Source organism: Bos indicus x Bos taurus, chromosome 2 (genome assembly GCF_003369695.1).
Source record: "Bos indicus x Bos taurus breed Angus x Brahman F1 hybrid chromosome 2, Bos_hybrid_MaternalHap_v2.0, whole genome shotgun sequence".
In the NCBI taxonomy this organism is placed as follows: Eukaryota; Metazoa; Chordata; class Mammalia; order Artiodactyla; family Bovidae; genus Bos; species Bos indicus x Bos taurus.
In genome coordinates this window covers 115,050,543-115,072,339 of record NC_040077.1, presented here as the reverse complement: position 1 = coordinate 115,072,339, position 21,797 = coordinate 115,050,543, and the positions used below count along the sequence as shown (strand labels likewise).

The following is a 21,797-nucleotide window of genomic DNA, read 5'->3' as shown; positions in this document are numbered from 1 at the left end:
GGGGAAACAATGAAAACAGTGAGAGACTTTATTTTTTTGGGCTCCAAAATCACTGCAGATGGTGACTGCAGCCATGAAATTAAGACACTTGCTCCTTGGGAGAAAAGCTATGACCACCCTAGATAGCATATTAAAAAGCAGAAACATTATTTTGCCAACAAAGGTCCATCTAGTCAAAGCTATTGTTTTTCCAGTAGTCATGGATGTGAGAGTTGGACCATAAAGAAAGTTGACCACCAAAGAATTGATGCTTTTGAACTGTGCTGTTGGAGAAGACTCTTGAGAGTCCCTTGGACTGCAAGGAGATCAAACCATTCAATCCTGAAGGAAATCAGTCCTGAATATTCATTGGAAGGACTGATGTTGAAGCTGAAACTGCAATACTTTGGCCACCTGATGCGAAGAACTGACTCATTAGAAAAGACCCTGATGCTGGGAAAGATTGAGGGCAGGAGGAGAAGGGGATGACAGAGGATGAGATGGTTGGATGGCATCGCCAATTTGAGGACATGAGTTTGAGCAAACTTCGGGAGTTGGTGATAGACAGGGAGACCTGGAGTGCTATAATCCATGGGGTAGCAAAGAGTTGGACACGGCTGAGCAACTGAACTGAATATCTGGGGACCTTAGGTTTTGGCTGTAACAATTTTAGACAATTATAAGGTTCATAGGACATTTTGTTGAGAAAAGACCAATAAAGATTGTCCATTTTACCTCTCTTATGTCATAAATAAGGAAACTTGATACCGAGATGCAAATATTGAACTTTGCAGGAGCCCAGTAACTAGCACTCTGTCTGATTTCTGAAACAAATGTGAAATAAGTAAACGATTAGAGCAGAGGGAAGGTCAGAATCACCATGAGGCTGCTATTACTAGAACAGAAATTGCATCCCTGAAATGGTGCCGTGCATAACCTCTACAACAGTACTCAGCAGTCCTATTCACCTTTATTAGCGGTAAAATCAATTTTAGAAATTGTGGCTTATATCTGCAGGCATTTTGGCTTCTAATTATTAAACTCCCGGATTGGACAGATATACCTAGCATTCAAGTCACCAAGAGAGAGGAGGAAGGGACTGGCTATACAGCTTTGTTCCTCTGCCTAATAAGTCAATCCTCCTCCCCAGTGGCTTCCCTAGAGAATTAGCTTTCACCTGGAGATATACTGGAAGGATTAGGGAAATAGCAAGACATATAAATAATAGCAAGCTACAAAAGGATATACCAAGAGCTGGAAATATTGGTAGACCCTCTAATCATGCTTCTTAAGTCCCATTCCAGTGAGCCTAGGGCCAAAGAGTGTTTAACTGTTAAAAGGATGAGGGAATTTCTTCAGCTTACCTTTTTTAGACTTACCCAGTGGGAAATATTTGATCTGTTCCATAAATTACTATTAGGAATCCACAGAAATATAGTAGTGAACAAATTCAAAAGGAGTACCCACTAATTAAGTTAAATATATGGTTTCATAAGGGAAGATACATTAAAGTATCCATCTATATTAACTGAGTTGGACCATAAAGAAGGCTGAAGTGTTAGTCACTCAGTCGTGTCTGACTCTTTGAGACCCCATGGACTATGGCCCTCCAGACTCCTCTATCCATGGAATTTTCCAGGCATTTAAGAAATACAGGAGTGGATTGCCATTTCCTACTCCAAAAAAAGTCTGAGCACTGAAGAATTGATTGTTTCGAATTTTGATGCTAGAGAAGACTCTTGAGAGTCCCCTGGACTGCAGGGAGATCAAACCAGTCAATCCTAAAGGAAATCAGCCCTGACTATTTATTGGAAGGGCTGATGCTAAAGCTGAAGCTCCAGTACTTTGGCCACTTGATGCAAAGAATTGACTCAATGGAAAAGACCCTGATGCTGGGAAGGATTGAAGGCAGGAGGAGAAGGGGACGACAGAGGACAAGATGGTTGGATGGCATCACTAACTCAATGGACATGAGTTTGAGCAAGCTCTGGGAGATGGTGATGGACAGGGAAGCCTGGCGTGCTGCAGTCCATGGGGTCGCAGAGTCTGACACGACCAAGCAACTGAACAACAAGATCAGTACTAAATGAGAGACATGCTTTGGGTGGCGAGGCACGCTTCTCTGAGTGCTTATTGCAAAGCAACTGGACTTGGGTTGGGATTCCAGGGAGGGCCTCCTTGATGTGATCTGCACCTACAGAATGTGGAGGACTTCCTGGATGAGGAGGAGAGAAGGAACAGTGTGTAGGAGGCACTGAGTGGCTGGTCTGGCTGAACTTGAGAGAGTGGGAAGGAGAAGGGTGGAATCTCAGGGTCAGGGTGGGTGTTCCCAGATAGTGGAGCATCTTTCCTAAGTTTCCCTTTCTGTGGCAGTCCTTTGACTGTCTCCAGAGAAAGTTCAGGGTTACTGGGTTTTCATCCTCACTTAGTTTTGTTTTGGTCATGGAACGATTTCCCTTTGTTTCCTTTGGATTGTTGTGTTTCCTTTAGACAGAGGCAACTCTTCTCAGCCTTCCAGAGGAAAGAGGGAGCTATTCTCCAATCCGAGGCTGACTTTGCCCTGCATTTTGCTGGCATGAACCTCTGAATTCAGTCCATCAAGCTGTTGTTGTCTTTATAATGCTTCATTCTAGCGCCCTCCTTTTCATGTTCCTTTTAGGACCAATGGGATTCCCGGGGCCGCAGGGGCCACCTGGAAGTCCTGGGCCACCTGGAGACAAAGGTTTACCTGGACCTCCAGGCAGACGAGGGCCTTTGGGTCCTCCAGGTAAGCTTCTAATGCCTAATCATCTCCACCTAACCGACATGGAGTGTTTTTTTAAAAATATTTATACATGTATACCCGTGGCGGATGCATGTTGATATATGGCAAAACCAATACAATATTGTAAAGTAAAAAAAAAAAAAATTTACTATGAGGGTCATCTTTCAGAAAGTAATTATTCTGAAATTATCAGCAAATTCTAGTAAGTTAAGCCAATGGCAACCCACTCCAGTACTCTTGCCTGGAAAATCCCATGTATGGAGGGGCCTGGTAGGCTGCAGTCCATGGGGTCGCTAGGAGTCGGACACGACTGAGCGACTTCACTTTCACTTTCACTTTCAAGCCCTTTTTTATAAAGATTATGTTTATCTCAAGCTGCATGACAGAGTCTCAGGTTTGGAAAGCTTACCTATAATTAGAACAAGTGAGTTTGAAAGTTAGGAGTTGGTTTTACATACACTATTTCTAAGATAAATAAACCCTTGTTCCTTCACACAAGATCCAAAGACAGACTTGATTGTTATATGTGAACATTGTATATTTAATTCTTGTTTCCGAATTCCCTACCATTAATTTTTCTAGCGATTTTATTTTAATGTTTCTTGTCAAGTACATTAGTTTCTATGAAGATGAAAGGCTATTTGATTTTTCAGCTCTATAGACAACAGGTTTTCATCAGAAAGTCAAAAGAAGCCAAGGAAGAGTTGGAAGGGCACACGTGTGTACCTGAGATTGGCAGAAGTCATATCTTTCAGGATCCTAAGTCAATACTACAGTGTGCTATCAGTTCTGAATATTTTGCAATCTCTTAAATTAGCACTCTAGTCCAAATAGTAAGAAAATTGTACTGCTTTTTGATGGACCACAGAACAACACGATGGAGAACTACTATGATTCATCTTGTATTTCCTTTCTGTGAATAATCTACAGAACTTGGCAAATTAATATGGAATTTCCAGAAGCCTTTAAAAGGACAGAATTTTTCCATACGTTAAATTAGAGCATATTTGCCATAAGAAACCAACTTGAATCTTATATTGCGCAAGAGGGTTTCATTTCAGGTCTTTCTAGAAACGAAAACTTCATTCATCATGGCCGTTCTTGTCAGTAACAGGAATGTGGACTTTTTATGTAAATAAGATGCCGTCATTCTGCTTGTCGTCTATGCTGTCCTCAAATTATTATTTGCGTTCTCAATCTATTTCACTTTTGTCCTAACTTACACATTTATAATCTCTTTCCACCTTATGAAAATCGTTGTGTGGCCTCACATTTCTGGCTTTGGATCTCTCCAGGTTCCAGAGGTAAGCATTGCTATAAGATGAATAATTTCCTTTACATCTTGTTTCCAGTCATTTTCACACTTGCTTTTTTTTTTCACTGTATTTGTGAGGGCAACTTTGTTCAATTTTTTAGATGGGGTGCTGTAATTATGTTAGGTTTTAATGCTTCTGCTTCCTCATTATAGATATAGTAACCCTATATTAGAGTGTCCCAGTGCTGAACCTCCTTAGAGGTTGTCAAGGCAGTGTAGAGACTCGGCTTATATAATTCAGTTCAGGCACAGGGTATGAGCTTTCTCTGTGAGATGCTACAGTACATACCAGTGTAAGTTTCCTTTCTAAATTCTGCAATATGAATACAGAGAACATCCCTAAAATAAACGATATCAACAACATGAAAAGATGGGTCCTGACCACCCAGAAGGGACTGTGACAAGCCTTTCCCATCACACCCAAGGCCCATTTTCAACAAGCAAGTTCCTTTGTGTATTAAAATGAAAATGCCATTCTTTTCAACTAAGTGTGCACTGAATCCTCTACAATGCAAAAGCAACGTATGATTTTGTGTCTGGCGTTTTCAAAGAGAATAAAAAGAGTTTCTCAAAAGAAGGAAAGAAAAACCCTGAATGTGGGCATTTGTTCTTTCCAGGCAACTGTTATTAACCCCAAGGAATGTTGCCCTGAATACAGATGCCATATATTATTTTTAGGGCCCTTAGAGGAGATGCCTCAGCCCCTTTCTTTCAGCTTCTGGTTTGTCAAAAAGTAAAGAAAAAGCAAAATCAGAATTTTAAGAAATCTTGCTGCTTTTAATGTTTATATTTTAAAATTATTGCTGTATATTTAATGTTTTCACTTCAGTCTTTTTAATGTCTATGACTATATATATAGTCACAGTATATACTGTGACTCACTAGATGATAACATCAACATCCCAAATATAAAGTACCAGCCGAATACCCAGCCCTGCCTTTACTCACCTGCTTTCACTCCACCCCCCACTGGTGAATTTCCACCATAACACACCAGATTATCTAGTAAAAATAAGAACTATACCTCTCTCAACTCACCCAGAGTAAAAAAGCCAAGTTTTACATTAAACTATTCATACTGTAAAAAGACCTCTAACTTGGTGTTATTTGTGATTTCATACAATATTTTCCAGGAGGTTAAATTCCAAACTGCTTATAGCATTCAAGTCCATTTTCCACAGGCACAGTTACTATTATGTAGACTCCGTTGCCATTATGGCCAGGCTTTCTAGGCTTTTCTCACTGCTTTATCATTGTCTTTTAAATTATTTGGCACATTTGTATGAATTTTAAGAAAACGATAACTAATAAAGGGTGTGCTTCACAATATGTTGCACTTCTTAGAATTCAGCACGTATTCGTTCAGAGTCCTTAAGGAGGACGGTATGAGGTCGGGGTGAAAGGCACAGTTTTGGAGACAAGGTGTCTTGGATTTTAATCTAGACTATGCTACAAACTGGCTGCATGACATTTATTTGTCAAAAAATAAATGTCATTTATTTGTCCATAAATAAATGTCATTTATTTCCCTGGGCCTGAGTTTTCCTCCCTGTAACATTCTAATGACAGCAGCACATACACACAGCCTGGGTGGGAACATTCAGTCATAAAACATTTAGCATGAGATCTGATGCATGTTGAGCTTCGCTGGTGGCTCAGATGGTAAAAAGCCCACCTGCAAGGCAGGAGACCTGGGTTTGATCCCTAGGTCTGGATTGGGAAGATGCCCTAGAGAAGGGACTGGCTATCCACTCCAGTATTCTTGCCTGGAGAATACAGATGAGCCTGGCAGGCCGTAGTCCATGGGGTCCCAAAGAGTAGGACACAACTGAGTGACTAACACTTTCACTTCTCATGCATGATAAAGCGTCCACTAGGTGTTATCGGTCATCATTTTTGCTTCACTTCAGTTCAGTTCAGTCGCTCAGTCGTGTCCAACTCTTTGTGACCCCATGAATTGCAGCACGCCAGGCCTCTCTGTCCATCACCAACTCCTGGAGTTCACTCAAACTCATGTCCATCAAGTTGGTGATGCCATCCAGCCATCTCATCCTCTGTCGTCTCCTTCTCCTCCTGCCCCCAATCCCTCCCAGCATCAGAGTCTTTTCCAATGAGTCAACTCTTCACTTGAGGTGGCCAAAGTATTGGAGTTTCAGCTTCAGCATCAGTCCTTCCAATGAACACCCAGGACTGATCTCCTTTAGATGGACTGCTTGCTTAGAGCTATTATTTCTTTCCTTTGTGAAATGATTGCAGGGAGATTGAATGAAGATTTAGGGAGGAAAAACTGTCTTAAGAGATGTGAATGTAACCAAGAATTAAAAAATTTCAACATTTAGGGCTGCAATTCTCAAAGTGAGATTCCCATATCAGTACCATTGAGCTCATCCGGGCACTTATTACAATATGCAAATTGCTGCCCTTACTGACTCAGAGACTCAGGGCTCTAACAAGCCTGAGAGACAGTCATGATGTATTCAGGTCACAGCTGCAGCTTTCCAGTGGTGCTTCTTAGCATGGGCGAATATTGGAATCATCTGGAGAGTTTAAAAAATTAGTGATGCTTGGATTTCACTCACACAAATTCCTTTTTAATAATCTAGATAGGCTGCTGGGAGTAGTACTTAAAAAAAATTGGACTACAGTTCCTTTACAACAAAGTGAATCAGCTATATGTATACATATATCCCCTGCCTCTTGGACCTCTCACCCCATTGCCCATCCCACCCACCTAGGTCATCACAGGGCACCAAGCTGAGCTCCTTGAGCTATATAGCAAGTTCCCACTAGCTATCTGTTTTACACTTGGCAGTATATATACGTTAATACGTCAGTCCCAATCTCCCAATTCATTCCCTCCCCGCCCCGTGCTCACATTTCCCTACTCTATGTCTGCATTCCTGTTCCTTGCCTGCAAATATGTTCATCTGTACCGTGTTTCTAGATTCCACAGCAGTATTTTTGAAAATCTCTGCAGATGGATTTATTGTACAGTCAAGCTTGAGGTCACTGCCCAGGCTACATCCTGTACCAATTAAAATATTTCTAGGATGGGGCCCAGATATCTGAATGTTTATAACTCTCCTGGATAATTTCAACGTGCACTCAAGGTTGAAAATCACTGCTGCCTCAGTGCCACTAGCTATCCTGAAATCATGTCTCCTTGAGTAGCAGACACTCTGGAAACCCAGCTGGCTGCAGTGTAGATGGCTGAATTAAAGCAAAGTTAAGCTGAGTGTGAGGAACCCACCAGGACCTCTCCCCATGCCACCTGTGTAAGAAATAACCTAGTAAGAAATAACCCAAAGATGGCAAATCCTGTGAAGTTCACCAAACGGTCACTGTTTCAGCCAGATTTCACTATTTCCTACTTTTGCTTCCTCTGAAATCCCATTCACTCATTCATTCAGTCACTCAATGAAAAGTTTTGGAGAAGTTTGTCTGCCCCACATAGTGAACAAGACAAAGTCCTGCCCTCACAGGGCTGACATTGGATGGCTGAACATTCTTGATAACATTCCAGCGTGGTGTCAGAAGCCCATCCAAATTGTAGAAGGCACTGGTTCATAAGCATTTGAACCCTTTATACAGGTGGTGATTCCAATTTCAGGTGAGCCTGGGCCCCCAGCAGACTTGGATGCCTGCCCCCGAATCCCAGGGCTTCCTGGGGTACCAGGCCCCAGAGGACCGGAAGGAACCATGGGGCTTCCTGGCATGAGAGGCCCGCCGGGACCAGGTATGAACCTCACTCTGATTTCTGGCATTGAAGATTGCTGAAATAAAAATCTGGGTGTTTGCTATGTAGGTTTTTGTATGGAGCCTAACAACTCTTGGGAATCAAGCATGAAAATCTCCTTCCCCTTTAACATTTTTTCTACATTTATCCAAAAGTTTAATCATGTAGTAGGGGGATCTATCCCCACTCCAGTACTCTTGCCTGGGAAATCCCATGGACGGAGGAGCCTGGTAGGCTATAGTCCATGGGGTCGCTAAGAGTCGGACACGACTGAACGACTTCACTTTCATTTTTCACTTTTCACTTTCATGCGTTGGAGAAGGAAATGGCAACCCACTCCACTGTCTTGCCTGGAGAATCCCAGGGACAGAGGAGCCTGGTAGGCTGCCGTCTATGGGGTCGCACAGAGTCGGACATGACTGATGCAACTTAGCAGCAGCAGCAGCAGGGGGATCTATGGGCTTCCCAGGTGGACCTAGTGGTAAAGAACCCACCTGCCAAAGCAGGAGACATAAAAAACCAGGGTTCAATCCCTGGGTCAGAAAGAGCCCCTAGAGGAGGGCATGGAAACCCACTCCACTATTCTTGCTTGAGAATTCCATGGACAGAGGAGCCTGGCGAGCTACAGTCCATAGGATCACAAAGAGTCGGACATGACTGTAGTGACTTAGCATGCATGCATGCAATGGGATCTACAATATCCCTTCTATTTTTAGGGGAACACCTATTTTAACTTTTATCCTTGGGCGGCTTTTGGACATAAGGTTTTTTCCCCCCAAGAAATAATTATCTTCCTAAATTATTTATGTATTTGGCTGTCTCAGGCCTTAGTTGTGGCACTCAGGCCTAGTTGCTCCATAGCATGTGGGATATTAGTTCCCCAAGCAGGGACTAAACCCATGTCCCCTGCATTGCAAGATGAATTCTTAACCACGGGACCACCACGGAAGTCCCTGGACATGAAGCTTTGAAATCTCTTAGCATCACTGAATAAACGCTCTACAAGTAGTCATTATTAGGTGTTGATTTGACCTTGAATTAAAAACTATTGAATCGGGGCTCAGTGGAGCAGAAACAGCTTATAAGAAGGGAGGAGGAGGTGTATTTCTTAGAAAAGGAAGAGGAAAGAGGGGGAGGGTCACTCTAAATTCTGGCAAAGGTGGCCTTATTCACCTAATGGACTTGGGCATTGCTCAGTCATTGTCAGGACAGCAGGATTCTCAAGTATTTAAACGAAACCGTTCAGTTTGTAACACTGTGAGGGAGGTGGTGACCAAAACCATCCCACGAAAAAGAAATGCAAGAAGGCAAAGTGGTTGTCAGAGGAAGCCTTACAAATAGCTGAGAAAAGAAGAGAAGTAGAAAGGCAAAGGATAAAGGGAAAAATACACCCAACTGAATGCAGAGTTCCAGAGACTAGCAAGGAGAAATAAGAAGGCCTTCTTAAGTGAACAAAGCAAAGAAATAGAGGAAAACAATAGAACGGGAAAGACTAGAGATCTTTTCAAGAAAATTGGAGATGCCAAGGGAACATTTCACACAAAGATGGGCACAATAAAAGACAGAAATGGTATGGACCTAACTGAAGCAGACGATATTAAGAAGAGCTGGCAAGAATACACAGAAGAACTGTACAAGAAAGATCTTAATGAACCAGATAATCATGATGGTGTGATCACTCACCTAGAGCCAGACATCCTGGACTGTGAAGTCAAGTGGGCCCTAGGAAGCATTACTATGAACAAAGCTGATGGAGGAGACGGAATTCCAGCTAAGCTATTTCAAATCCTAAAAGATGATGCTGTTAAAGTGCTGCATTCTATATGCCAGCAAATTTGGAAATTGGGAACCCTTATGGGTTTGGGTCATCTTTCCTTTTCTGAAGGATATTCTTTCAGCAGGGTGAGCAGGGCATTAAGGACTACCCCGAGTTTGGTTGTGAAGGATCAACTGCCCCACAGAAGTACCATCTCTGCTTAAAATAATATGATTTTCTTCCTATTTTCCATCAAGACCTCTTTCATTTCTGAGCTGATCTTGTAGCCAAGTGCTGCAGCTGAGATCTACAGAGAAAAAAAATGAACTTCTGGCTCCTTCCTGCCCAGTCTGAGTGGGTAATGGCCACACCAGATAAAACTTGTACCTGTTAAGAACCCTGGATAACAGAAGGTCTAATACTTTTCTCCTCATGTGTCTCATTCATCTCTACAATTATCCTTCCTGAGTGGCCCTCAAAGGCTGAGGTTTCCTGTGATGAACTCAAAAGTGGTTTCCGTTCTGGGTTGAACTGTTACTGTCTCATTGACATTCCCTACATCCTGTTTTGGAGCGTTTATCTTCAACACCTGACCCTCTCAGAGGAGGGACTCCATCTGACAGTGCTGGGCTTTCAGATGTAGGTCTGTTCTTGGCGCAATGGTAAAGAATCTGCCTGCCGATGCAGGAGACGCAGGTTCGATCCCTGGGTCAGGAAGATCCCCTGGAGAAGGAAATGGCAACCCACTCCAGTATTCTTGCCTGGGAAATCCCATAGACAGAGGAGCCTGGTGGGCTACAGTCTATGAGGTTGCAGAGTCAGACTCCCCTGAGCACACGTTTGTTTTTCTGTTCCTGCAAACAAGTTCCAGATGAAAAGCTCTGGGCCTACATGTCAAGTTAACAAAAGCTTTCCTTCCTGGGGCTCGGAAAACGTCATCCGCTTACAATTTCCGTTTGTCTTCCTCGAAAGGGAGCAAAGCCCACATTGTAACATCTGGTCGGGGGGCTCTTCCAGATGGCCAGCGGGCTTGCTGCATATGAGGACTTGGGAAGAAAAGGCTCCTGCCTTCTCTGCAATACACCTGCTTGTTTGCTGGCTCGTTAACCTTGGGTAGCCCTTTCCCGAATCACCCTGTGGCCATGTGTTGGAATCATGTCTTTGGATGGGAAAGAGAAGAATGTTCTGAGCTCACCGCGGGGCCCTAGGTTCCTTCCAAACTAACAGATACTCTCTTTGAAGCTGGTGGAAAGAGAGCAGCGCCATCTAGGAAGAAGCGTCTGCCTGGTTAGACAGGGAGGGGCACCCCTCCCCTCACTAGGGAGGAGGAGGAGAGGGGTTCCTTTCTCACTTACTGAGTGATGACCATGTAAGAACACAGTCCAGGCGAGCAGCACGTTCCATGAGAATTTATGATCCAAGAGGTAAGGAAGTGACATGACAGCACGCCAAAAGCCAGGAGCACCCTTGATGCCCACATCGAATGTACTGCAACCAACATTGGGTATGGGGGCTGCTGGTTGTGGGACTAAAAGAGGAGGTTTGTGGGGGCCACTCAGGCAGGGGATGCAAAATGTAAAGGTTTGGGGGCATGCATTTCAGATGGCTCTAAGGGGGGCCTATGTGAGAGGGGAGGTGAGTGAGAGATCTGGTCCCCTGAGTGTGGCAGCCCCTCCTCCATTCCCTCAGGGGGCTCCCACTGCCTCAAAGAACACAGCCCCCGCGGGGAAAAGTGGGGCAGTTCCTGGAGTGAAGCCTCTTTGACATAATGATTGGTTTTAGGCTGATTTATGGCAGAAAGAGAGAGATTACCTAGAGAAGGACAATGGTTGAGGAAGGGAGAGAGATTAGACACTGGAAACCTTGAGGGGCTAGTAATTCAGATAATTACGGTAAGGGCTGCAAGCTCTCCCACAGGCAGGGACCAAATCTGCTTCCCAGACCAAAACAGATCACTGCTGATGAATTAATGCCTTGGCCAAAATAAACCAAACACTTAAAGAAAGAACTGTTCAAGTCTCAGGGTGACAGCTAGCTCACGGGGCCCCAGGGAGCACTTCTGAGCCCTGTGGCTTGTCCCAAGCGTGGGACTGGTGATACCTGGCACAGCCTGTGCACTTGGCCTGCTGGGTCCATGTCCTCTGCACACGTGACCCTCACTGTGGCCTCTCTAAGCCTCCATCTCCCCATGTGGTAGCACCTAGTCATGTGGCTGCTGTATAGACTGAATCAGATAATTTCACATAAAAAGATTACCCTGCTCCCTAGTGCTTTGAACCCTCAACAAATAGCTGGTCTTTAAAAGTTGCTTCTCTTGCTTTAAATTTAACCTTTCTCTCAAATGAATGCTGTTCAGTTGTATTCATTCCTCTATTCAGGCTTCTAAAGCATCATTATTAGGAAAATATTCAATGACAAAAGCCATAGATGTTCAGTGTAAAAACAAAAAAACAAAAACCCAACCAGGTCCAAATACAAGACTATGAAGAAAATATGAAAATGCTTCACTCAACACCTTGCTGGTCTGGCTTCAGATCCTGGCTCTGCCCATTCCTGGCTCACTGGCCTTAATTGGTCAAGTTTCTTGACCTCTTGGAGTCTTAATTACCCAACTGCCAAGTAGAGGCGGAGAAGGCAATGGCAACCCACTCCAATACTCTTGCCTGGAAAATCCCATGGATGGAGGAGCCTGGTAGGCTGCAGTCCATGGGGTCGCGAAGAGTTGGAAATGACTGAGCGACTTCACTTTCACTTTTCACTTTCATGCATTGGAGAAGGAAGTGGCAACCCACTCCAGTGTTCCTGCCTGGAGAATCCTGGGGACAGCGGAGCCTGGTGGGCTGCCGTCTCTGGGGTGGCACAGAGTCGGACATGACTGAAGCAACTTAGCAGCAGCAGCCAAGTAGAGGTGGTATAATCCCGACTTCACATACCTGCAAAATGAACAAGCTAATGCAGGTGTGTCCAGATGGGAGGCCCAGGCTGCCAAGTGGAATTCAGGAAGTAAGTGCTAGCCTAGCAGGTGTCACGTCATTGTCACCATTGCTGTTGTGAACTTTCCTGCAGGGTGCAAAGGAGAGCCTGGGCTGGATGGCAGGAGGGGTGAGGATGGCCTCCCAGGGTCCCCTGGGCCTCCGGGACATAAAGGTGACATGGGAGAAGCAGGCTGTCCAGGAGCACCAGGTAAAGGGTTTCCATTTCTCTTCTTTTCTCTGGCCCAGTGAATCTGAGAACTGTGTACAAGGTCCCTAGCCTCGTAAGCATTTGCCTTAGCCTCGTAAGCATTTGCCTTAGATACCAGCTCACCAGGCTTTAGGGAGACAAAGCAACAGGAACAGGAACGAATGGACCCCCGACGTTCTAATTGATACTCGACTATCATAAAAACAGGTCAAGGCCTTGTATCCATTACTCTTCCAAAGCACTATTCATTATCATAAAAGGCTCAGCCATTTCTGCTATTCACTTTCCTATTGTGAGCCTGGCATGGCTGTACCACTGAGAGGCTGTACTGAAGATCTTAGGGTCGGCAGGGGTGGTCTCATGTCTGTAACTGGCTGAATCACTTGGTCTCTGGTTTTCTGAGTTCATTCCTCTTATCATACAGCCATCAATACATTTTGTTGTTCAGTTGCTCAGTTGTGTCCAACTCTTTGCCTACCCCATGGACTACAGCATACCAGACTTCCCTGTCCTTCACTGTCTCCTGGAATTTGCTCAAACTCATGTCCATTGAATCGATAATACCACTTAAAAAGAATACAAGGCTTTTCTTTAAAAATACTTGAGAGTGGGCCTTCGGTGAAGGCAGATAAGACCCTTTAGAATATAAATCTGAAATATAACTCATCAAGCAATATGTTAGGGCTTGAAGACTCCAAGAAACAGTTTTCTCTGTGGAGAGTATCTGGCAGTAGCAGGTTAGTAATGAGAAGCAGGTGAAGGGGTGCGGGGAGCTGGGATGCTGAGGAAGGGGCCTCAGGAAAATGGGGGCTGCAGTCTGAAAGCAAAGATTGGCTTCTGTTATGTGGAAATTGTGGCCATGTAGAAGTGTGGGCCCACTGTTCCCTATACTCTGCTTTTCTAGTCTGAAATCTTAACTCATCAAATCTTGGTAAGTCAAACAAAACACATGAGCAGGCCTGATGCAGCCCACAAGCTACCAGGTTGTAGCCTCTGGTTTACAGCATAGATGAGAAAATCAGCCAGTCTTCCAGAAACAAAAACTTTTAACAAACACCTTTTTTAAAGGTGTCGAAGTCTAACTCCACCCTCTGCTTTTGGCAATTAGAAGTAGCCACTGACCTTCTTCAGTAGGTCACCCCCTTAGAGAGGCCAAAGGAGATGTCCCTGCTAATATTCTGTACAGCTGTTCATTTCCCACCAGCCAGTTAGAGATCTAGAATTTGGGCTTCTTCCACCTCCCTTTCTTATAAAAGAAAAGATACAAAGCAAAACATATGGGCCTCCCTGGTGGCTCAGCAGTAAAGAACCCTCCTGGCAATGCAGGAGACCTGGATTCAATCCCTGGGTTGGAAAGATCCCTTGGAGTAGCAAATGGCAAACCACTCCAGCATTCTTGCTTGGGAAATCCCATGGACAGAGGAGCCTGATGGGCTATACAGTCCCTAGGTTGCAAAGAGTCAGACATGACTTGGTGACTAAACAACAGACACGATGGATTCTAAACCCTTGTCCTTCTTAGAATGGAACTGACAGTATGGGAGAACCATGGAACGCGTCTAGGAGGTATAAGACAGACCAACTTTTGAGATTCACCTTTTCAGATAGCAGACTCCTGATCTAGTTGGAAAAGTCTGGGAGATCCCACACTGGCTGTCATTACCCCACCGTTCTTCTCAGCACTTATCCTTTATTAAGTATTTCATAGTTTACCTTTTCATTATGCTTATTGCTTTGTCATTTCTCCTCTTCAAATAGAATGTAAGCGTAGGAGGGCAGGTATTTTCAGTTGTTTCTATGCTGATGTAACCCAAGCAGCTAGAAGCTGCTAAACCATGTCCTTGTTGAATGAGTTGTTGGGGTGCATGGCAGTTGTGTGAGGGGGACATTCCTCTCTGTTCTCTGAGTACTTAGCATAGCACCAGACAGAGGTACTCAGAAGTATCTGTTAAACGTAACTCCCTAAACCACCTTTCTTTATGTTTCTTTATTCTTCTAGGCCCTCCTGGGCCCATGGGGGATCCTGGGCCCATAGGGTTTGGCCCTGGATACCTCAGTGGCTTCCTCCTGGTTCTCCACAGTCAGACGGATGGAGAACCCACCTGCCCCATGGGCATGCCCAGGCTCTGGACTGGGTATAGTCTGCTATACCTGGAAGGACAGGAGAGAGCTCACAATCAAGACCTCGGTACGTAGACGGGATGTGGTCACCCAGGTTCATTGCTTATGAGCAAAACTTTTGGGTTAGTTTCATGGATTCATCAACATCTTAAATGATCACTCATCTTCTATGAGATTGGTTTTTTACTTTTTCAACTACCATGCTAATTCTCAACTAATTCTATTACACCTATGACCCTGTGAGGTGCCAAGAAAGCTCATTCTAGCTATATCATTATTATATTTTTATTTCTAATTTTAAATACTAATTATTATAACATTTAAAGTGATTAATATTATTAAATTTTTATAAAATTTTAAATTATAATTATTATAAAATAAAATTGTAAAATAATTATTTTATAATTTAGGCTATTTATAATTTTTAATAATTATTATAATCTGACTATATTATTCGTTTAAAAATAATTCTTCCTCAGTAAGTATAACTCTGATATAAAATGCAATTTTTATTTCCCAATGTAAATGATTTAATCAGGATATGGTTGGTTCCTGGAGATGCTGCCTCAATCCCTGAGTCGATAAGATCCCCTGGAGAAGGGAATGGCAACCCACTCCAGTATTCTTTTGGAATTCATTGTCAAATGAAATACATTTGACACATAACATGATGTAAGTTTAAGGTGTACAAGGGTTGATCTGATGCATATATATATATCATAATGACTTCATTGTATCGATTGTTGGCACCTCCATCATATCACATAGTTATAATTTATTTTTTGTGGTGGGAATAATTATGATCTAATCTCTTCATAAATTTAATGATTATGCTACAATATTGTTGTCTATATTCATTCCACTAGGCACTGGATCACTAGGACTTATGTATCTACTAGTTGCAAATTTATACCCTTTAACAACTTTATTTTGAGAAAAGTAAAGCTTACTTTACTTTACTTACTCAGAACTTTACTTTGAGCATCATTCCTTGGCACTGTTTGTCAATTTCCAACAGTGGATTCGTAAGCCTCAAGAACTGACTTCTAAGTTGAGGGTGGAGTCCCTAGGTGCTGACACTTATGATCCCCTTAAGACAGCGGTGGTTGCAGTGGTGGGTGCAGGAGGGCTGTGCCCACAGGCTCAGCTGGTGGTGAGGTGTGTCCTGTCACTGGGCGTGACCCCCACTATCGGTAAGGGTGATAAAAGCATGCAGGCCTGTGGGGGGGCACCTGCTTTCTTGTGTACCACCAGGGTCACCTCCCTTGCCCTGCTCTAGCCAGAGCCACCCCACTGTGGCCTCATTCTGCAGAGCTCTTGGAATAAAATCCAAACTCCTTAATGAGATGGACAAAGCCTGCATCCTCTGGTCTGCTTTATTGGGTTGGCTGAAAATGTGTAATCCTACAGAAAAACCACAAGGAACTTGGCCAACTCAATACTCCAGCAACGCTAGAGATAGACCCAGACCTGCTCTCCCAGCCTTCCCCAGGGCTGAACTCTGAGTCCTTTGAGCTCCGTGCTCCCTAATTACCTCTGACCCTCTTTACTGCTGTATAAACAGGCCTTTCCTTTGAACCATCACCACCATCTCCAAACCTGGCCAAACCTTGTTCGGAATTCAGGTTCTGGCTTCTAATCACTTCTTGCAGCCATCCGGCTTGGATGCCTGGGAGCTCCCACTTCTCAAGGCTTGTCTTGCTGTATTCCCATGGCCCCTTGGCTCCTCCAGCTCCCCACCCCCACCAAACCGGGCTAGCAGCTTCCTGAAGATTCCTGAAGCTCTTGGAGAAGAGGTGTGCTCACGTCTCTCTCTCAAGCATCCTGGCCTGTTGCTTGACTCAGGAGAGCAATCCAGGAAAAAAAAGCAGCCTGGTCCGTGAGACCAAAGAGGCCGCCAACGTGGTCAGGTGCCCACAGAAGTAGGCTTTGGCCAGGGCCCCCCACCCCGCCACGACTCCATCCCCCACCCGCTGCCAATGCCAGACGAGTGTCTGCAGAGGGCCCAGGTAGGGAAGCTCATCCCAGAGCACAGCACTCAGCCTCCACGTGGTCTCCCCTGTCCAGGTCTGGCGGGCTCCTGCCTCCCCATCTTTAGCACGCTGCCCTTCGCCTACTGCAACATCCACCAGGTGTGCCACTATGCCCGGAGGAACGACAGGTCCTACTGGCTGGCGAGCACAGCGCCTCTGCCCATGACTCCGCTCTCGGAGGACGAGATCCGCCCGTACATCAGCCGCTGCGCAGTGTGCGAGGCCCCCGCCCAGGCCGTGGCGGTGCACAGCCAAGACCAGTCCATCCCCCCATGTCCGCGGGCCTGGAGGAGCCTCTGGATCGGGTACTCCTTCCTCATGGTGAGCCCCAGCGCCTCCGCCATCCCTAAGACCCCCCTCCGCGCCCCTTCCACCTGGACTGGACGGTAATTTGAGAATCCAGGGCCGATGGTCAACAGTTTGGCATGAGGGTCATGAAGGCCACCCGAAACTAAAGCCTGCTGAGGCACAAGGCCACTCTTTTCTGCTTATTGTGGATGAATTTTTGTATTACTTGGGTAGAATTTAGAGGATGGATTTGCATCAGCCCGCAGTGAATGGGGCTTCCCTGGTGGCTCAGACGGTAAAGCGTCTGCCTACAATGCAGGAAACCCGGGTTCGATCCCTGGGTCGGGAAGATCCCCTGGAGAAGGAAATGGCAACCCAGTCCAGTACTCTTGCCTGGAAAATCCCATGGACGGAGGAGCCTGGTAGGCTACAGTCCATGGGGTCGCAAAGAGTCAGACAGGACTGAGCGACTTCACTTCCACCTTTCAGTGAAAGGGGTTTCTTTTTGTGTGTGCGCCCATCTCCTTTCCCATGTACCCTTTCCTTTGTTGTCCTTATGGAGTCGCTGTGTCCTGTCCGACTCTTTGTGACCCCATCGACTGCAGCCTGCCAGGCCCCCCATCTGTCCGTGGGATTCCCCAGGCAAGAATACTTCAGCGGGCTGCCATTCCTTTCTCCAGGGCATTTTGCTGACCCAAGGATGTCCTGCAGTGGCAAGCAGGTTCTTTACCACTGAGCCACCGGGGAAGCCCATCCTTTCCTGCTTGCTCAGTCCTGTCTGACTCTTTGCGACCCCATGGACTGTAGCCTGCCAGGCTACCCTGCTCCATGAGATTTTATACGCAAGAATACTGGAGTGCGTTGCCATTTCCTCCTCCAGGGGATCTTCTCGACCCAGGAATTGAATCCGTGCCTCCCGCGTCTCTGGCATTGCAGGCAGATTCTTTACCACTGAGCCACCTTTCCTTAGCAGATCATAGTCTCGTCTTTCTGGGATGATTTTTAGGGAAAATGTAAAGTCAGGCCCAGACCTGGGTGTGTCACTGGTTGGGTCTGGGGTTGTCTGTGCATGTCTGAGCCCTAATTCTCTCCTGTTGTCTGGGTAGCACACAGGCGCTGGGGACCAAGGAGGCGGGCAGGCCCTCATGTCCCCAGGCAGCTGCCTAGAGGATTTCAGAGCCGCACCGTTCCTGGAATGCCAAGGCCGGCAGGGAACTTGCCACTTTTTTGCCAACAAGTATAGTTTCTGGCTGACAACAGTGAGACCTGACTTGCAGTTTTCCTCTGCACCATTACCGGACACCTTGAAAGAAAGCCATGCTCAACGCCAGAAAATCAGCAGGTGCCAGGTCTGCGTGAAGCATAGCTAAGATCCCACCTTTCACAATCAGGTCGCCAAGAGAAACTTGCCAGGAGGCTGAGACATCCTAGGATGTGCTAAGAGATTCAGTGGTGCTCATCTTAGACTCCTGGTTTAGCCGTTCCTTCTGTTTCGATGTGGTTATTCCCAGAGGACTATATAATTCCTTCCTCTGTTCTGGACAGATTAAGCAAGTGCTACACATATGGATTTGTTTGGACCTACCAATCTAGACGAAACCCAGATATTCTTCTTTCATGAGGATAGTGGGAAAAGCTGGCTTTATTTAAAAGTATGCTAATTCAGGGGAAGGCAAATAGACGATAAAAGCCAGATTACAAATGACATTACTGGAAACTTCATTCATTGGTTAATAGCAACTCAAACAATTGAAGTCAATTACTCTATAATACAGTGGGCTTCTGGATGGATGTTACAGGGGAAAAAAAAAAAAAAAAAAGGCCAGCAAATGAACTAGGAAGTAGAAATTTCCTACGTTTCAAAATGATTTCCTCTGTAATCTATTTTTCCATGCACTTTAAATAATTGTAAAACCATGACCCAAGGAGATTAAAAAAAAAAAACCCACACAGCCAGCCTTAACAGTTCATTTCAAAGCAGAATGAATCATTATGCCATGAAGGACCATGGTTGCTATATTCCAGAGATGAAACATTAGCATAAAACACATCGCAGATGAACATAAAACATTATGTTCCCTTCTGCATTTTTCAGAGAATAGAAATGCCTACTTTGGCAACCCTTTGGAAAAGTGGCAATTATGGGGCAAAAATATGTTCAATAAGGGATTAAGAGCCTAAAAGCTATTAATGAATATTAAGGCAGTGATTCACAAAAATTGATTCCCCACTGCAGTGAACTTCCAAACAGACCGCTTTGGCCCAGTCGGGGTCCAGCTTGTCTTCCGCGTGTGTGTGTGTGTTAATGGGCCTGGAGCCACATGGGGCCACGTTCACACAAAGCAGACCCCTTCCCTCCCCTGGGCACGCCTACAGAGCCGCCCCACAGCCCCACAGAGGACACTTTCCCTCCATCCACATAATGGCATCTCATGCAGGGAAGTGACAGAGCTATCATTATGCGCTTGGGAGAAAATGAAGGGCCGACTTAATTAAACTAAGGTAAGAAGATTCATTTAAGTCATCGTCACCCCTGCCCCCACCAAAGACCTGGCACTCTGAAATGAAACAAAGACAACCTACAGCTTGAATCTTCTGTTCTGTTATTGGTTTTTACAGGAGCATCCTGTTTTTCCTATCCTAAAAACATTCTTGTATTCTGTATCAGTATTAGACCAAGGCAGCAGTTTGATATTTGGCTTTTTTTTTTTTTTAATAAAAGCTTAGAGGTCATGTCATTTTATAGTGAGTAGTTTTCTGTCTAGCAAAAGGATACGTCTTCTATTTTGCTAGAATTCTGTGATCTAATCCTGAAAATCAAAAGGCTTATTGGAAAAGACTTTTATTAAATTCCCTTTTAAAAAAAATGGTATTTTAGAGAAAACTAAAGAAATTTTCCCATGAGAAAGTAACATTCATTTTAGTGCTTAGCTTCAATGCACTTAATAATAATTAAAACTTTGTTTATAAGAAATGCTTTTCTTGCCAAATATTGATTGGGAGTGTGCTCTTATACGCAGAATATATTTCAAATGAATCTTGCTCTGGGCTGCCCCCAGGATGGCAATTTATTTTAAGGCTGCTTCCTGGTAAAAAGAGAAAAAAATGTACATTTTAAGAGAAAATATTATCTTGATGTACCAGAATATTTCCTAGTTCATTTGACCCTTTATTAATTTTTTTAAACTCTGCTATGGCATGTTAAATATTTGCATACACCTGAAATTTAAGCCAATTTCAACCTTATTTATAATTACAATTTTCTGATTCCAAAAGTTTTCTCATATATTACCTAAATTCAGGCCTTCCAAAAATTCATCTCGTTCATTCATGAAATTGTTCTGAGAACATTTTCTGGGAAGACAGAAGGGTGATTGATGGATCATAAGAAAACATATCTTGTTTGCTATTTTAAACACCTTCATTTTAGTATCAGAATATTATTTTAACTGGCCAAATAAATTTTAAAAAACATCCTGAATTAAGTGGACAAGTTCCTCCACAGTGAGTCCAAGCTAGTGTACAAGGCTGATTTCAAAATGCTAGTGTCACAAGAGCCCCCCTAAATGCAGTACAAACGCTGCCTGCTGATTTTGAAAAATTATTTTCAATGCTCAAAAAAGCAAGACTATGGAAAAAATACTATCTGGCATTAGAAAACCACATTATTTTTTAGGCCATTAGTTTCTTTATCTGGTTACCCATCAGTGTACTTCTCTCCTTTCTCTCTGAAGGATGAACAAAGCTTTAAAGTTCTTCTCCTAATCCCTTACTGGTGATTATCCTTATCAAAAGCTCCTTCTCCCAAACCCTGTCCCCCAGTGAGTTAGTTGAAATGCTTCTGGACGGCCCAAAGACAGTTGCTATGAGCTGGGGGTCAGGGTGTTTCCTTTCAGGTTCTTATTCTCAATGAGTGGAGCCCATCCATGCTGCCAGCAGAGAGAGGCTTAGCCACCATAATCCCTCCCCTCTGAGATTCCCCCAGACCTCAAGTTCAGTTGTCACTTCCTGTGGATTGCTACCTTCTTCTCTGACCTCACTGCACCTGTCTTAACATAGCCTTTGTCCTTCACCGCTGCTTGTGTAGTAGACCTCTCCCAGCTGCTGCCTCCAGTTTCAAATTCTCATCATTTCTCTAAAATGCAAACTTGATTTTGTTATTCTTTGGCTTTTGTTGTTGTTCAGTTGCTCGGTCGTGCCCAACTCTTTGCGACCCCATGGATTGCAGCACACCAGGCTCCCCTGTCCTTCACCATCTCCCAAAGCTTGCTCAAACTCATGTCCATTGAGTCAGTGATGCCATTGAACCATCTCACTCCCTGTCATCCCCTTCTCCTCCTGCCTTCAGTCTTTCCCAGCATCAGGGTCTTTTCCAACAAGTCAGCTCTTTGCATCAGGTGACCAAAGTATTGGAGCTTCAGCTTTAGCATCAGTCCTTCCAATGAATATTCAGGGCTGAGTTCCTTTAGGATTAACTGGTTGGATCTCCTTGCAGTCCAAGGGACTTTCAAGGGTCTTCTGCAATACCACAGTTCAAAAGCATCAATTCTTTGGTGTTCCATCTTTATGGTCCAACTCACATCCATACATGACTACTGGAAAAACCATAGCTTTGACTATAT

General features: G+C 44.4%; 1 protein-coding gene across 6 annotated transcripts in view; it reads left to right on the top strand.

Moving 5' to 3' along the window:
- COL4A4 (collagen type IV alpha 4 chain) overlaps nucleotides 1-21,797 on the top strand; it is a 155,884-nt gene that overhangs the window by 130,581 nt on the left and 3,506 nt on the right. For 2 of the 6 annotated variants that reach the window (XM_027514961.1, XM_027514941.1), the window contains exons 42-48: nucleotides 2,639-2,746; nucleotides 4,039-4,047; nucleotides 7,669-7,794; nucleotides 12,617-12,733; nucleotides 14,733-14,921; nucleotides 16,922-17,208; nucleotides 18,282-19,016. In XM_027514961.1, coding sequence (XP_027370762.1) covers nucleotides 2,639-2,746; nucleotides 4,039-4,047; nucleotides 7,669-7,794; nucleotides 12,617-12,733; nucleotides 14,733-14,921; nucleotides 16,922-17,208; nucleotides 18,282-18,545 — 1,100 coding nt within the window. In that variant the 3' untranslated portion in view covers nucleotides 18,546-19,016. Of the gene's footprint in view, nucleotides 1-2,638; nucleotides 2,747-4,038; nucleotides 4,048-7,649; nucleotides 7,795-12,616; nucleotides 12,734-14,732; nucleotides 14,922-16,921; nucleotides 17,209-18,281; nucleotides 19,153-21,797 lie in introns of those variants that run through there. The other 4 variants (XM_027514951.1, XM_027514975.1, XM_027514966.1 and 1 more) reach the window with 4 other exon arrangements.